We start from the raw sequence: 17,056 nt of genomic DNA, 5'->3' as shown, positions 1-17,056 counted from the left end.
CCTGGGCCCGCCCCTCCCGCCTGTCAACGGAAGGGCCATGTGTTTTGCATCAGCAGTGAACTGGGCCAAAGTTTAGTCAATCAGACGTTGTGTAAGGGCGGCTGGCGAGGGGTCGGAGGCCTCCTGGCATCCCCGCGGCTGGCTGTTCAATGATTATCTCCCTGGGATGGGTCGTGGGGAGCCGGTCCAAAGTGAAGCTGACCGTGGCCCCGATCCAAAGGCCTGCCCCTGACGTCAGAGACGAGCCTCCCGGGTGGGGCCAGGGGGCAGGACCTTGCTTCTCTGTGGCATTTAAAGCCGGCGCTTCTGCCACCAAACACCAAACACCACCTTCCCACCGGGAAAGCAGGCTCACCAGCGGGAAGAGCCCGGAAGCAGGCCTTGGATCTCTGGTCAAGATCGTCCAGAGAGCAGGAAGGTAGGCTGGGTGTTTGAACTTACGTTGCTAAAAACCACGGAGTAAACGCGAACTCGCTTCCTTATCCTTACAGCTACGCCGGGCAGGTGCGCCGCCAGACACAGCCCCGGCGTAGGCCAGAGGGCGCCAGTTCTCGCTCACGCTCAGGAAGCCCATGCTTGCCGTTGCAGGGAACCTCCGTGTCTGTGGCCCTCAGCGCGACTCTGCAGAAATGCCTCCTCAGCTCCCCAACGGCCTCAACTACTCTGCCAAGGTCGTCCAGGGCACCCTGGACAGCCTGCCCCAGGCAGTGCGTGAGTTCGTGGAGACCAACGCCAGCCTGTGCCAGCCCGAATGCATCCACATCTGCAATGGCTCCGAGGAGGAGAACCAGCAGCTGCTGCGCGAGATGGAGGAGCAGGGCACCATCAAGAGGCTGAAGAAGTATGACAACTGGTGAGTGCACCCCAGCCCCAGCACCCCCCCCCCCCACAAGGTGGAAAGAGGTGGATGAAGATCGAGGGGTGAGGGGTTTGCAGGCCTTTGAAAAATTATGTAATGGCCAAAACCATATAGACTTTAACTTAATGACACTCACAGTGCCCCAGTCTTCAGTGAGCTGGCATATGCAAGCAAATGCTCTTTGCAAATTAGACACCGGGTAAAAACAGAAGTCGACCGTCCCTCTCCTCCCAGACTGGCTCACAGTCTAGCAAATGGCTCCTTGACCCTGCCAGCTGGTGTGGCTGTCACATCTGCAGAACGTCGCCAGTGCTTGGCACCTGCTAGGGGCAGGGAGGACACGAGGATGAGTCAGCGGGTCCGTTCCTACAGGATGCTTGGCTGAGAGGACCCAGCACACAGACGCATTCAACATGGCTGCACGTCCCCTCCGCCCCTCACCTGTGTGTTATTGTTTTTGCAGCTGGTTGGCTCTCACTGACCCCAGGGACGTGGCCAGAATCGAAAGCAAGACGGTCATCATCACCCGAGAGCAAAGAGACACAGTGCCCATCCCCAAAAGCGGCATCAGCCAGCTGGGCCGCTGGATGTCGGAGGGGGACTTTGAGAAAGCATTCAACGCCCGATTTCCGGGGTGCATGAAAGGTAGGCGAAGCACTTATTTGAGGGGCAAAATATCCGCAAGCCTTTTATTATGATGTCTGTCCGAATGGTCACTTTAACCATCATGGAAACTCCCGTGACCTCGGAGATCTTTAAATTCCATATGTGAGATTGGCAACGTCTTGAAAACGTGCATCTTAGGATTTGATTTACAAATTGTCTCCGAGGAACAGGAAAACGGTTTCCACGCATGGTGGAACCCAATTGCACATTTATGAAAACGCCTTTGTTTTGGGGATTCTCGCCACTTCCCAGTGGACTCTCGTGGACTGGGGAGCCGGTGGCGGGCAGGGAGTGAGGTGATTGGAGGAAACGAGTGTTGGTTGTTATGAGTCCAAGGCCCTCTCTCACGGCTCCCCCCGCCCGCAGGTCGCACCATGTACGTCATCCCCTTCAGCATGGGGCCCCTGGGCTCGCCTCTGGCCAAGGTGGGCATCGAGCTGACGGACTCGCCCTACGTGGTGGCCAGCATGCGCATCATGACGAGAATGGGGACGCCCGTCCTCGAGGCTCTGGGTGACGGGGAATTCGTCAAGTGCCTCCATTCCGTGGGGTGCCCCTTGCCTTTAAAAAGTAAGCACATTGTTTCAAAACCAAAAGCTAGAATTTCTAAACGTAAGCCTAGCCTTAAACCCCCGGCGCGTCCTCCGGGCCCTCGGCGGGTGGGGCCACGCTGACCTGACGCGCTGTGTCCTCCGCAGAGCCGCTGGTGAACAACTGGGCCTGCAACCCAGAGCAGACGCTCATCGCCCACCTGCCCGACCGCAGGGAGATCATCTCCTTCGGGAGCGGCTACGGCGGCAACTCGCTGCTGGGGAAGAAGTGCTTTGCCCTCAGGATGGCCAGCCGGCTGGCCAAGGAGGAGGGGTGGCTGGCCGAGCACATGCTGGTAAGATGCAGGGAATTCTGAGTGAGCAGGGTCAGGGCAGGGGCAGGGGCGGGTGCTGGCCAGTACAGGTGGCCTTCCAGTGCCCACCAGGCCAGGCCCAGGACACCAGGCCAGACAGATTCGGAAATGACATCAATAGTTATGAATGACTCGTGGCTGCTCCTTTTGAAGGACGCCAAACACAGCCAGGCCCATAGGCGCCATTATTCAAAATATTTGTTTGGAAACTTGAAGAGAAAGAAGCTGGGGTCCCGCCCTTCGGGGGCTTCTAGGCACACCCCGAGGCTGAGGCTGAAGCATGGGCTGGGAAGCAAAGGAAGGAAAAGCATCAGGAGGAACGTTGTCTCTGCAGATCCTGGGCATAACCAGCCCCCAGGGCCAGAAGAAGTACTTCGCGGCCGCGTTCCCCAGCGCCTGCGGGAAGACCAACCTGGCCATGATGAACCCCAGCCTCCCGGGCTGGAAGATCGAGTGTGTGGGAGACGACATCGCCTGGATGAAGTTCGACCAGCAAGGTGACTCTCAGGCCCACCTGTTGCTCACAGTGGACTTTTGCTTTTCAAACATGCCAAGGGCCCCTGAGCTCACACGGTCTAGATTTTTAATTTAGTGATTTCCGATCTTGCAAAGTCTTAGAAATATGTATTCTCTATAAGCAGTCTTTCACTTACTATCAAATCTGGGTTGAAATGAGACCCTGTGTGGCTGTTTGTTTATAGAATACATATGTTAAAATAGGATTGATGGAAAACGGAGCGGGAGGAGAGCGTTGTAAATATAATTGCTTGTGTGAGAAAAGAAAAATACGTTCTAAGGAGGAGGGGAAAAAAGATTCGAGAGTTTGGTGCAAAAATGAGCCTGGCAAGGTCTCAGAGCTCAGGTATGTGTTGCTTGGCGCTCACGTTGATGTTTCGGGTTTAAAACTCTCCAGGTAACTTAAGGGCCATCAACCCAGAAAATGGATTTTTTGGTGTTGCTCCCGGAACCTCTGTGAAGACCAACCCCAACGCCATCAAGACCATCCAGAGGAACACCATCTTCACCAACGTGGCCGAGACCAGCGACGGCGGCGTCTACTGGGAGGGCATCGACCAGCCACTGGCCGCTGGGGTCAAGGTCACCTCGTGGAAGAACAAGGACTGGACTCCCGAGGACGGTGAGCCCGCTGGAGGCCCCGCCGCCCCCCAACCCTGGGTGCTCGGTGTTTGTTCTGGACACTCAGGGGCCTCTCCTCTCTGCCTGTTGTAGGGGAACCCTGTGCCCACCCCAACTCGCGGTTCTGCACCCCCGCCAGCCAGTGCCCCATCATCGACCCTGCCTGGGAGGCTCCGGAGGGCGTGCCCATCGAGGGCATCATCTTCGGAGGGCGCCGGCCTGCTGGTGAGGCTCCCTGCACCCGCACCCGGCTGGGCGGGTCTGTGGAATCGCTCCTTTCCCATGGCCGTGTCAGAGGGTGCCCGCGAGGCCAGCTTGCTTTCCCAGCATCTGGGATGACTGGCAAGCCCAAAGGTAGAAGCCCCTCTGGCCACTAGAGGCTTTCAGGACCCTCAACCTAACAGAGCTTTATCAGACTCCTTTGGTTGTGGGCCTCGGTGGTGGCGCTGCAGCTCTGGGAACACACCGTGAGCGGAATAAGGAAGATGCTGCTCTGCCTTCTTTCCATTTGTGAGACGACAGTGCCGGCCGAAGGGTCTGAGTGTCAAAGCGTTGAAGGGACATCTTTTCTTTCCTGCTACAGGTGTCCCTCTCGTCTATGAAGCTCTCAGCTGGCAGCATGGAGTGTTTGTGGGGGCGGCCATGAGGTCCGAGGCCACGGCGGCCGCCGAGCACAAAGGTAAATCCAAGTCAATATCTGCAGCCACAGGGACAGAGTTTGTGCACTCTCTCCCGTCTCTGTGTCTCTCTTCCTGTCTCTCTCCTGTCTCTGTGTCTCTCTTCCTGTCTCTCTCCTGTCTCTGTGTCTCTCTTCCTGTCTCTCTCCTGTCTCTGTGTCTCTCTTCCTGTCTCTCTCCTGTCTCTGTGTCTCTCTTCCTGTCTCTCTCTCCTGTCTCTGTGTCTCTCTTCCTGTCTCTCTCCTGTCTCTGTGTCTCTCTTCCTGTCTCTCTCCTGTCTCTGTGTCTCTCTTCCTGTCTCTCTCTCCCATCTCTGTGTTCCTCTGTCTCTATGTCTCTCTCTCCTGTGTTTGTTTCTATGTCTCTGTGTCTCTCCTGTTTCTGTCTGTCTGTCTCTTCTGTCTTTGTCTGTTTCTTTGTCTCTGCGTCTCTCTCTGTCTCTGTCTCTGTCTCTGTCCGCCTCTGTGTCTGTGTCTCTGCCTCTCTCTCCGTGTGGACAGAGGAGCCGAGCATGCTGATGTCAGCAACCAGCACTGTCCTATGGGGGCCTCACTGACCGGCAGGGCCCCTCCCTCTGTGTTAACAGGCAAAGTCATCATGCACGACCCCTTTGCCATGCGGCCCTTCTTTGGCTACAACTTTGGCAAGTACCTGGCCCACTGGCTCAGCATGGCCCAGCGCCCCGCGGCCAAGCTGCCCAAGATCTTCCACGTCAACTGGTTCCGGAAGGACAAGGACGGCAAGTTCCTCTGGCCCGGGTTTGGAGAGAACTCCCGGGTGCTGGAGTGGATGTTCAACCGGATCAACGGGAAAGGCGGCGCCAAGCTCACGGCCATCGGCTACATCCCCACGGAGGAGGCCCTGAATCTGAGAGGCCTGGGGAACGTCAACATAAAGGAGCTCTTCGACATCTCCCGGGAGTTCTGGGAGAAGGAGGCGGAGGACATTCAGGCCTACCTGGAGGAGCAAGTGAACGCCGACCTCCCCCCTGAAATCGAGAGGGAGGTCCAGGCGCTGAAGCAGAGAGTCAGCCAGATGTAAGGAGAGAGCGGCCGCACCCTCCACACCCCCTCCCGGTCCGCGAGGTGTGCCGGGAGCAAGAGCCAGGATCCCGACCCGCTGCCGCCTGCCACCCGCAGTGACCACACCCATGAGCCTTTCCGACAGACACACTTTAATTGTTCAGATACGACCACAGGGTACCGGCTAGTAACTAACGAGATTGGGGAGGGAAATCTTAACACGTCCCCCAAATTCACGATTCCGTGCACATTTGCTCAATCTTCAGGACACTCAGGCATTTAGTCATTGTCACTGTAGCTATCAGTTAGCAGGAATGCACAGAGAACAATACTTGAGCTGTATATATGTGTGTGTGTGTGAGGTGTGTGCTCGTGCATGTGTGTGTGTGTGTACTGTTATCTAAAATGTATTTAATACCTTCGGAAAAAATCTTGGGCAAGATTACCTACTAGTTGTTGCTAGAAAGAAATGTTGCTTTATTATTAATATGTGTGTTTAAATTATTTTTATATACAGTTGTTCCTTACCTTTGCAGAATTTCACCTTTTCTCTGAACACGTCTTGGAAAATTACAAAATAAACTTTTATAGAAAGGTGGATTTGTCTGCTTGGTTTTTAAAAAACTGAACCACCGCCCTGACCGGTTTGGCTCAGTGGATAGAGCGTCGGCCTGCGGAGTGAAGGGTCCCAGGTTCGATTCCCATCAAGGGCATGCACCTTGGTTGCGGGCACATCCCCAGTTGGGTGTGTGATCACCTTTTCCAGGGGGCTGGAATCACCCCACCTTTTCCAGGAGGATCAGGAGGCAGCTGATCAATATTTCTCTCTCATGGATGTTTCTAACTCTCTGTCCCTCTCCCTTCTTCTCTGTAAAAAAAAAAAATCAATAAAATATATTTTTAAAAAATTGAACCACCAAGGAGAGGGAACTCAAACCTCAAATCCCCTCCAAAGCACATGGGGACGTCAGGATCCCCCATAAAGAGGGGTGATTTGGGGGCTGGAGGGAGCAGAGAATGTCACCCAGAAGGGACATGGCACCACGCTGGGGCTTTTCTGAATCAACCACTGGGCAGTGTCTGAGCCACTAATCCGTGCCCTGTAGCACTTCCGTAAGCCTGTAGAGGTGGGTCTCATGTACCTGGAATGGAAGCATTTAAAATGTGCTTTTTGACAAAAATGTGGGTCTGGGGGCGTGGCCTCCCACAAGAGCGATACCGGAGCCAGTTTCACAGGCTTGTGAAATAAACTCTCTTCTGAGCAGGGCTTTTCTCAATGTCATGCCCAGGGAGGGAGAGGAGAGAGGAAGGGGTCCCTCTGCAGGAGCAGCCAAGGGTGTCTCTGTGGCACAAGCATTGCCTGAGCCTGGGCACACCGAGCATGGCCTCAGCAGTGGGTGTGCAGTGCTGCCCCCTGTCAGCCTCACGCCCCCGGCCCTCTGCTCCCAGCGTTTGCTGGGTGCTGGGGAGCAATCCAGACCAGCCGTGGACGTGGCCTGGAACATGATGTCCTCCAGTAGTTTCCTTCCTGGGCCCCACAGTTCGGGCGGCTTTGTTCCTGCCAGGTTAATCACACCTTGCTTTCCTTTCACGCACCTGCTCATCCCCCCAAACCGCCTTGCACCCTGCAGTGGCTCCAGTGGACGGTGCAGCCGAGATCTCCCCGATTTATAGATGGGAGCTGAGGCCAGGCGTGACCCCTGAGGCTGGAAAATAGCAAGCAGGGTTTTCTTTCCCTGAAGGAGCAGAGAGCAGACCCAGCTCTCCTGACAGGGTCAGTTCTAATACCAAGATCACTGGTCCGGGGGGCGGGGAGGCGGGGGGGGGGGGTGGCGGAGGAACCACACTGAATAGAATGCAAAGGTATTACTTTAAGTCAGTGGCTTTCCAACGGACTCTACTTTTCTCTGCGCAAGCCTGGTTTCACATGTGCTCTTGCTCAGAAACCGAGTGTCCAAGGAAACAAACCCGAAGGCAGCCCACCTGGCCGACAGGGGAGAGTGAGGACCAGGCCATAGTTCCTTGGACTCCTAAGAGGGGCTTCCAGGACTGAGTTTGGGCACCATTGTTGAAATGCACGCCCCGGGCCCGTGTCCTAATCTAGGCCCTCAGCAGGTTTTGTCCCTTTGCAAGGCAGAGCTGGCCATCTTGGGATTCCTTAGGCTCCCACCCAGCATCACCCCCTCACCCAGCAGACTGTTGTATGACCATGTTGCCGCCAGGCCATGAAAGCCTGGAGGACAGCCTAGAGGAGGTGCCTTAAACAGAAATGAGTTTTCAAAGGACCCAAAGGACCCAACACTTGCCACTGATTGGCCCCTGACTTAGTTTCCCAAAACTGTGCTCCCTTGTCTGCCCGTCTAGCTCCAAGCCCTAGTCTCTGTGTGTGAGCTCTCAGGACACGACAGTGTTGCCTGCAGTGCCGGTTTGCCGAGGCCACGCTAGGTCCTGGGAGGGTGAGTGGCCCTTGGTTGGGAGAATGAAAACCCAGTGTCCTGATTCCTGGTCAGCCCTCCCCACGTGACCTCAAACCAACATTGGGACTGACGTCTTCCCTGGGAAGCCACGTAGGAGCTGCCCCTGACCTCCACGGTGCCCGGAGCTGTGCTGGAGTCTGGGTTAAAGGCCAGAGCACAGTAGGTACAAGGCAAATATTGGACCAGGACAACAAACCTGCCCTGTGCTCACTGGAGCATCGGGGAGCCTGGTGGGTGGGGGTGGGTGGGTGATGGGGCCCTCTCCCTTCTCTCTCTCTCTCTCTCTCTCTCTCTCTCTCTCTCTCTCTCTCTCTCTCGCTTCTCAGGCCCATCCTAACCCAGAACCCCGGTCTGGGTGCCGCACGCATGTTCCTTCTGGAGCTTTAAGAATACAGGGCACGGGCACCTGAGGCTCACGGCCTGCCCCCGCCAGAGGCCCGAGCCAGAGCGGCGACCGCTGCTGTGTCGCCGCTGTCATCAGTTGCACCAGCAGGGCACCAGGTGAGGGCATCTGAGGGAAAGGGCTGGCCACCTGCTCCCTCCCCCCCGCCCCTCCCTCCCCAGGGGGTAGTAAACACCGGTGACCCTGGGCACAGTCCAGCCCTGCCTCTGGCAGCAGGGTCACCGGAGCTACTCCTACGGGGCCGGCGGCAGTAACGTCCCTGCCGGGTCCCACGGGGATGCGGGCACAGCCCAGCCCAGCGCAGGCCCCGGTCTCCCCCTCCGGCAGTGGTGGGTGCGCAGGTGACCGCACAGGCTCCCGCCTCAGCTTCCCTGTCTGGAGGATGGGTGCAGGAACCGGCATGAGGGTGCTGGAAAGATGCAGCGAGATGGCGCATGTACGGGACAGGGCGCAGTGGGGCCTCAAGGACAGCAGTGCTGCTACTTTTCTCCGGGCCTTCAGTGTAGCTGTGATGGTGCAACATCAGGGTCCAACATTCAGTGTGTGTGTGTGTGTGGGGGGGGGGGCGGGAGGGGAGACTGGAGGGGAGAGGCTGCAATCACCCCACCGCCCTGCTGGGGACCCGCTGCCCCAGCCCCCTGACACCCCAGCTTATCCAACATCCATCCCAGGTCCTTTCCCGGGCCCCCCAGACCTTCCCGCACAGCGGAGGGGCTCCAGGCTGGCTCTGGGTCGTTTCCGAGTGGTCACTGCCCCATCAGCGGTTAAATATTTTGAATGTCACTCCTGCCCACCCCTCCCCAATGCCTTGATGTCACACAAGCCACCCCCCAATACCACACGGAACTTCCTTGCGATCGGGGGTACTGGGTGGAGTGGGGGGGGGGGCGGGATGCCCTTGGACTGAGAAAGCCTGAGGCTACGACCTCACCCCGAGGAAATGGATGCAGTTCCCTCCGCGGGTGAAGTGGGGCTTGGGGTGGAGACGCCGTTCAGAGGGGAGCAGGCTGTGCCTTTTCTGGGGTCCTCAAGTTCTGCCCGAGTTTTTCCTGTCCGGCTCGCACAGGAAGCGGAACCCCGAGGGGCCCGGGCAGAGGCCCGCCTGTGCTCTTGCTAAGGACCAGCTCCCGGGACGCTGCCACACGACAGGAAGACAGCGGGCGCAGGACAGACGGACGGGGTCTGACCGTCACAGAGCTGCTCCCCCGCACGAGGGGCTGGCCCAGGGGTTTCTCTGATGCGGCGGAGCTGGGCTTCAGGGCGCCCCGGAGGAGCCGCGGACGTCAATGGTCCTCAGTGGCCGGCGGGAACAAGAACTCCACGGCCAGGCTGACACCGGCCTCGTCCCCCCCTGAGCGAGCTCCCGGACTCGCTTGTCTGCCACCTCCTGCACAGCCGGCCCGGCGCTGGGATGTAAACGTATGAATCAGCCAGGCGCGCCAGCCCCAGCGCCAGAACCTTTCTCTAGGCGAAGCAATTTGCAGCAAAATATGCTGTAAATATTTGCTCAGCTCAGGAAAATGACTTTAATTGCATAATTAAACTTGTTGTCATGCTGCTTCCGGACAAAATGACTGGGGGGAAGCTGGGACCACAGCCGGCCCTCTGAGTTTGTGGAAGAGAGGGGCTGACTGTTCGCAAAGGCTTTGCTCTGGCCCGTCTTCCCTCCCCGAAATGGGGGGTCAGGGGGGAAGGAGGAAGGGGCTCAGAGAGAGGAGAGAGGGGAAAAGTTCCCCAAATCAGAGAAGCAGCTGCAAAGGGACCCCCAGGCCCTGGGGCAGAACTGCCCCTGAGTTTTCCGAATGCCCTGTGCACGCCCCGCCTCCCGTGGGTCACGGGCAACTTGAGCAGATAACCCCTCGCTGAAGTAGAACGCAATCGTAGGTTAAAAGAAATTTGCCTTAGAAGAAAACATTGCATTCCAGCCACTAATGAAAAGCCAGGATTCCTTGATAAGGTGGTTACCACACAGACACAGCGCGTAGCCAGGCCCAGAGGCCGGCCACATGCTGGCGAACCCACAAAAAGACGGGTGGTCCCCGGGGAAGTGGCACCAGGAGTGACTGCCGATGGGAGCAGGGTTTCTTTTTGGGGCGATGACATGTTCTAAAACTAGACTGTGGCAAAGGCTGCTCATTCCTGTGACTATATTAAAAACCTCCGAATTGTACGTTTTAATTGGGTGAATTGTATGGTATGTCAATGACAGCTCCATCAAGTAGTTTTACAAAAGAATAAAATGGAAAACAAAATCGCCTCTCAGCTTGCATTAGAAGCCAGCTGTTACCGAAGGCTCTGAGCTGGGGGCCTGCACCCATCCTGTCAAACACAGCGGAGCACAGAAGAGGGCGGCACCGGGGCGGGCAGAGAGGCCAGGAGGATCCGAGGAAGGGGACTGACTTTCTCATTGTGGGGCTCAATGCCAAGGCCCAGAACATCTCCAAATGGTCACTGAGCATCTTAAAAGTCATCTCCCCACCTCCCACCTCCGGAGGAGAAACAGGCCAGGACAGAAGCTGCAAACAATCCTGAGGCCAGCAGGTGGCAGCGCTGAGACCTCCAGGCCCTCAAACTCCAGGCGGATGCTCATCAGCTCTGAGTCCATGTCAGGGCCTAAGTTGGGGGACAGGGACCTCCCTCAGCTCTGACAAGAGGAGGGAGGGTTTGCTCATGTCACCCTGCAGCAGAGGGGCTGGACCAGGGGCTCCAGCCCCGCAGGCGCCCACTTTCCTTCTCTCCCCGCCCTGGTAGCAGAAGCCAGTGGAATGGAGGCTGGGTTATGGAGTGAGTGCCCACTGCAGCCACTAGACTCCTGGTGCGGCCCGAGCCTCAGTTTCCCCAGCTCCCCAGGAGAGGCTTGCCTTGCCCCCCAGAGGTCCTTCCACCTCTAACCTGCCCTGAAGTCGGAGCCATGTGGCTCTTCAGTGGGCCCCTTAGAATTGGGACTAAGTGACCCCGGGTCCAGGTGTGGGGGGAGTGACAAGACAGACAGCGTGGGGTGGGCTGCCTTCAGGGCCATGAGCACCGTCCACTCCCAAATAGTTCACCTGGAGAGCATCGCATGCCGGCCGCCCACCCCCTGACGCCCCACTCCCTGCTTGTTCCAGCGATGACACCATCTGCCCCTCATGTACAGCTGAGCTCCTCCAACCCGAGGACCCCGGGAAGGGAGTCTGGAACAGGGACTGCAGGTCCCCGACCCTCCGCCCCCCCTCCCCCCCATATCCCCCACCCCAGGCTGGTTTTGTCTTTAAGGGCATGGCTGAGCTCAGACAATGGGGTATTAGCTGGCTTTGCGAAGCCCTTGGATCTCCTGGGGAGCCAGAGAGGACCTTCTCTGTGGCCAGGGGCAGCTCCCACAGGGAAGCCAGCACCTGGAAAACAGTGGCTGCCACTCACAGGCCAGACCCTGGAAGGTGCAAGGGTGCTTTCTGGGTCTGGGTGAAATTCCCTGTTAGGGCCAAGGTTCCCCCATCAGGGGACTGGGCATAGGCACCTGGGTTGCCGAGACTGCCCCAGAGCACTCACCCCCCGCCCCATGGACCCCCTAATAGAGCACTCTGCCCTCAGAGGTGAACCCAGGTCTGGCCTCGGTGGGCACGGAGGCTGCGCCTGTCTGTCTGAAGCCTGGGGAGGCCTTCGTCACCATGAAGACCAGAGGCTGGGAGCCGGAGGCCTGCTGACTCATGCAGCAGCTGCCTCCCCGTTATGTGAAGTGGAGCTCAGAGCCGTTAGCCCAGAGGAGATGAAATTTACATTTTGAATTAAGTCGGATCATCAGACCCAGGAAGATTAAACGTCCGTTGGAGGGATCTGTGGGCTGCAGAGGCAGGGCTCAGCCAAGCATCCCAGGCTGGCGCTTTCTTTTTATTTTTTTCACCGGCTGCAGGCAAAGGGGACGGAGGGCACTGCTGCCAAGTCAGCGGGAGGCACAGGGGGCTGGAACATTGAGACGCACCCTCTCTCTTCAACTTGGGCAGAAGTCAACTCTGATCTGTCCGAGTCCCTCCGTCTTACTCTCCGCTAATGGCGGGTGTTTACTGAGCACCCTGATGTGCCCGCACCTGGCTAAGCACTCGGGAGAAGTGAGCTCTCACCCCTTCTTTATCCCCCGGCCTCTCGGGGAGGGAGGCTGAGGGAGGAAGTAGACACAGTGGTGTTAACAGCTCAAGGTTCTGAGTTACGTTAGGAGTTTGGTTTGTCTTTTAGATGTAGCATTCAGGAATCAGAGACCCCCCCTCCCACCCCCACACACATACACACACACAATAAAGCTTTGAACCCGTCCCCATGGTCTGTGTGAGCGGCGCCACCTGGGGTTGTGCCGTGCACCGCCCCCCCCCCCCCCCAGCCACCCTGGCGGAGTCTGCCCCCCCCCCCAAGTTGGAACAGGCCCACAGGCTGGGATGGAGACCCAATGGCAAGTGGAGTGTTTGCCATCGTGGCCACGAGTGTGTCTGACCCACATCTACTGAGGTCTGTCCTTCCTGGAACGGGACAGCGCCTCGATGGCCTCCTGGTGGTACAGAGAGCCCTGTTCTCACTCAGCCCCCAACAGGTCCAGGGGAGGGTCCTCTATCAACAGGTCTCCCTGCTTCATGGTGAGTTGACTCGCAGGAAGGGGTTATAACTCGAGTGGCCTTGAGTTGACTTGATCCAGCAACCTTTGCGGCTGCTGCAGGAGAGGGCACGCTCTGCAAGCAAACGCTGCGCTCCCCGGCCGGCCACGCTTCCCCGATGGCCGCTCCCCAAGACCCATCCGTCTCTTCCCAGTGAATAGCGTTTGGACGCCCTGGCTGCCTGGCATGCGGAGTTGGCCAAAGTGCTTAGAGGACCTGATCCTCTAATGAATGGGTCCCACAGGAGGCCCTGTCCCTTTCCCGGGGTCACTGAAACCTTCAAGCCTCGAGTTATCAGGAGCAATATTTCCTGCGGTGAGAACCCACAGGCTCCCGTGCTGGTCCTGGTCTGCACCCCCCCCCCCGCCCTCCGCCGCCCCAGACTGTAATTCTGCCTGGGGAGCTGGGTGCTTTGCATCCTCCTTCCCTCCCTCCCTCCCTCCCTCCCTCTCTCCCTTCCTTCCTCCTTCCCTCCCTCCCTCCCTCCCTCCCTCCCTCCCTCCCTCCCTCCCTTCCTCCCTTCCATTGATCCAGCCCTTCACCCTTCCATGTAGTTACTGATTCTTAGACCTTCCAACCATCCATGCCTCCACACACCTCCATCCATGTACTCATCTATCCAGTGGACCATCCGACCTGCTCCCAGGTGCCCGTCTAATCTCTGTAGGCCCAGTCAGCCGTCCACTCGGCATCCATCCTCGGTCCACACCTCCACCTTCCCACCAAGGCCACGCCGCTGCCGAGCTGGGAGAGCCAGGGTTTGAAGGTGATGGGCCTGGTTTCCCCACTATCCCCTGTGTCTCCAGGACAAAGTAATGGCTGGGCTGACAGAGCCGCAAAGCTGGGGGCTCCCAGAGGTGCGGACAGACTGCCTCAAAGGTTCAGAGGACGGCGGGGTCAGGATGGGGTGCAGGGCTCATTACATGGCGACCCCTTTGGAAGCCAGAGCTAAAGGGCAAAGTGCAGGACCAGGACCGGGGAGGGTCGAGGGCAGAGCGTGCTTGCGGTGGGTGGGGGTGGGGTGGGGTGGCGGGTAGATGCTGTGTAGATGGTCGAAGAGATGGAGGTGTGGCTTGGTCAGAGTAAAGGGTGTGGATGAGGGAAAGAGGGGAGAGGGCCCCGCTGGCACAGTGAGGAGAAGCCAGGCCAGGTCGCTCAGTGGGGCCGGGTTCTGTTGGCACAGGGAGGTAGAAAGCTTGTTGGTGATGGAGGTACCCAGTGAGCGCAACTTCCACCCGGAGTAGACCCTGAAATTGTATGCCTTCCATTTTGGGGTGCTGGTTGGCACCGTCCTTCTTAGCCTGGGGAGATGGGCCCAGAGCTGTCAGTGAGAAGAGGCCCAGCCCACCTGGCTGTCTCGGGGTCTCCACCGATGCTCACGGCCAGCGGGGACCTGGGGCCCCCCAGTCCACAGAACAGGCTGGCATCAGGAGCTTGACTGACCGCAGCTGGGAAGCCACCGCTCGCCTCGCCGTGGTCCTTTCATAATGGCCAGTGCTGATGGGCCGGGAATGAGGTGGCGCAGGAAACCAACCAACTTCCCAGGGCCTTGCCTCTCGCAGGGGACAAATGTAGGCCTCTATGGTTTCAGACAGAAGTGCTAGCCTGCTGTTATGCTAAAAACTTCAGCATCTGAAAAGTTCTGAGCTAATTTTCGGGGGAGAAATTAGATGAGAAGTGGCTTTTAAAACCCAGAGAATCTCGTGTTTAAAAACTTGGTTGCCAGGGAAACGCTTTCTCCGACACTTCTTCGACACCACATTACAAATTAAATCCCCTAAGTGAAGGGTAATGAAGGTAATACCTGGCCCTGCTGCAGGGAGAGAATGCAGCAAGACAGTTAGGGGGAAGGCGCCCCAACTTCTTAGGGCACAGCCCCCTTAGCCCCGGGAGAGCGGGCCCATTACTGCACGTGGGGGTCTTGAAAGCGCCTCCAGAGGAGAAGGCCAGCCAGCGAGCAGCTGCACGCCGTGTTCTGTGAAAGGCCAAGCAAGTGATTGCTGAAAGGCAATCTTAAATGTCACGCTGCTACCCTGTTGGCTTTGAATAGGTGAAGAGCTCCGCGAGCCAGCTAATGAGCAGATTGCGAAGGCTGCAGTGTTCCGGCCCCCCGCGGCCGTGCTAATGTATGTGGTGCCAGGCAGCGCTGAAGCAATTGTTATCTGCCACCTTCGGGAGGGAAGCAATTTAACATTTAGTGTGTGGCCTCAGCCATCTAGCCATCCATCTGTCCATTCATCTCTCTCCATCTGTTCATTCATCTAATTGTCCATAGGAACATCCATCCACCCATCATCTATGCACCCATTAATTTAATCATCTACCCATCCATCTATCTGTCTAGCTGTCCATCCCACTCTCTATCTGCCTAGCCACATGTGTGTGCATACACACACGGGGATGGATGGATGGATGGATGGATGGATGGATGGATGGATGGGTGGATGGATAAATGGGTAGGTGGCGTATAGATGGATAATGATGAACAAATGGATGGTGGGTGAGCACTGAGCTAGGTACCCATTCACTAATCCAACCACCCATCCTCTCATCACCCATCCACCCAGTCAGTGGGTAAACATTTACCGAGCAGCACATGACAACAGCAGCTCCCACTGGCTGCGTGCTTACAGCGTGCCACGCCCTTTCCGGGCACCATCTCCTTAGCTCCTTCTCTCACCGCTGAAACTTGTCCCCCTCCGTAGGTCAGGCAGTGGAGGAGTTCTAACAGCTAACGAGGTGGGAGCTTGGGCTTCAACCCTTGTCTCCACCATGAGTGTAAATCCCCAGAGGGGGCCATGGGCCTGGGGTCATCCATCGCCAGGGTTTCAGCCCATGAGCAAAAGGCGAAGGAGGATGGGGACAGAGAGAGGAGGAAGTACCAGGAGGAAACCCACATCTGAGACTCCAGAGGCCAGCTGCCTGTGCTGACCTGCACCGCCCGACAGACACACACGCATGCATGCACACACACAAACTCACACACACACGCACGCACACACACTCACACACACTCACATACACACACACTCACGCACACACACACACACACACACTCACACACACAAACACTCTCACACACACACACTCACACACACACTCACATACACACACACTCACGCACACACACTCTCACACACACTCACACACACAAACACTCTCACACACACACACACTCACACACACACTCATACATGCACGCACACACACAAACTCACACACACACACGCACACACACGCACGCACACACACTCACATACACACACTCACACGCACACACACTCTCTCACACACACAAGTGCACACACGCACACACTCACATGCACACACTCACACTCACACACACTCACACACACGCACACACTCACATACACACACACTCACATACACACACTCACACGCACACACACTCTCACACACACACAAGTGCACACACGCACACACTCACATGCACACACTCACACTCTCACACACACTCACATGCACACACTCACACTCACACACACACTCACACACGCACACACACTCACACACACAAGTGCACACACACTCATATGCACACACTCACATGCACACACGCACATACACACACTCACACTCACACTCACACACTCCCCTTCCATGCAGCCCCTTCCCACAGGGTAAATGCTGCCAGCGCGGTCATGGAGCCAGTGCCAAGGTGAAAAGTCCACGGGTTAGAACCTCAGCAGAGAGGCCAAGCCCCTGGGGAGTTCCATTCCCAGAAGCCGAGACTTTTCCCCTAGTGAGCTTTGGTCTGCGGCCTCCGCCCCTTTCCAGGGAATGCCCAGTCGGCAAACTGATGCTCCAGCGCTGGCCTCTGCCTCCCCCTTCACCTCATTCCAAGGCACCCTCTCCCCCCAGAACTGGGCTGGTGGTGTTTGGACTTCTCAGTCCCCCCGTTGCTGACATACAGGGGGTCTGAGGTTCATACTGAAGTCGGCGGGTGCTGGTTGAGCACTGCGTCTGCCCAGCCAATGTGCCAGCTGCGAGGGGCCCACCGTTCTCCTGTGGCAGAGGAGGAGGCTGAGGTTCAGAGCAGTGAGGTGGCTCCTCAGGTCAGACACCTCATTTCCACAGAGGAGGGTCTCCTTTGAACCCTGATACCTGGTGCACACTCATGGGGTGAGGAGCAGCTAGAGCCGCTGCAGTGGGCATGGGCGGGGCTGATAGCGTGGGCTTCGGGGTCAGACAGCCCCTCTGAGCTGTGTGACCTTGTGAGTCACGTTAGCTCTCTGGGCCTCAGCTGCCTCATCTGCACCAGAGAATAGTAA

General features: G+C 57.4%; 1 protein-coding gene across 1 annotated transcript; it reads left to right on the top strand.

Moving 5' to 3' along the window:
• The first annotated feature begins 324 nt into the window (after nucleotides 1-324).
• Nucleotides 325-6,136, top strand: PCK1 (phosphoenolpyruvate carboxykinase 1). Its single transcript, XM_081097503.1, has 10 exons — nucleotides 325-418; nucleotides 589-853; nucleotides 1,323-1,504; nucleotides 1,892-2,095; nucleotides 2,224-2,411; nucleotides 2,764-2,926; nucleotides 3,343-3,567; nucleotides 3,660-3,791; nucleotides 4,150-4,245; nucleotides 4,830-6,136. The coding sequence occupies exons 2-10, from the start codon at nucleotides 630-632 to the stop codon at nucleotides 5,282-5,284; spliced, it is 1,869 nt and encodes a 622-aa protein (XP_080953629.1). The 5' UTR covers nucleotides 325-418; nucleotides 589-629; the 3' UTR covers nucleotides 5,285-6,136.
• Nucleotides 6,137-17,056: the final 10,920 nt, after the last annotated feature.

Source organism: Myotis nattereri, assembly GCF_964212035.1.
Source record: "Myotis nattereri genome assembly, chromosome: 8".
Classification (NCBI taxonomy): domain Eukaryota; kingdom Metazoa; phylum Chordata; class Mammalia; order Chiroptera; family Vespertilionidae; genus Myotis; species Myotis nattereri.
This window is presented reverse-complemented; position numbering and strand designations above follow the sequence as displayed.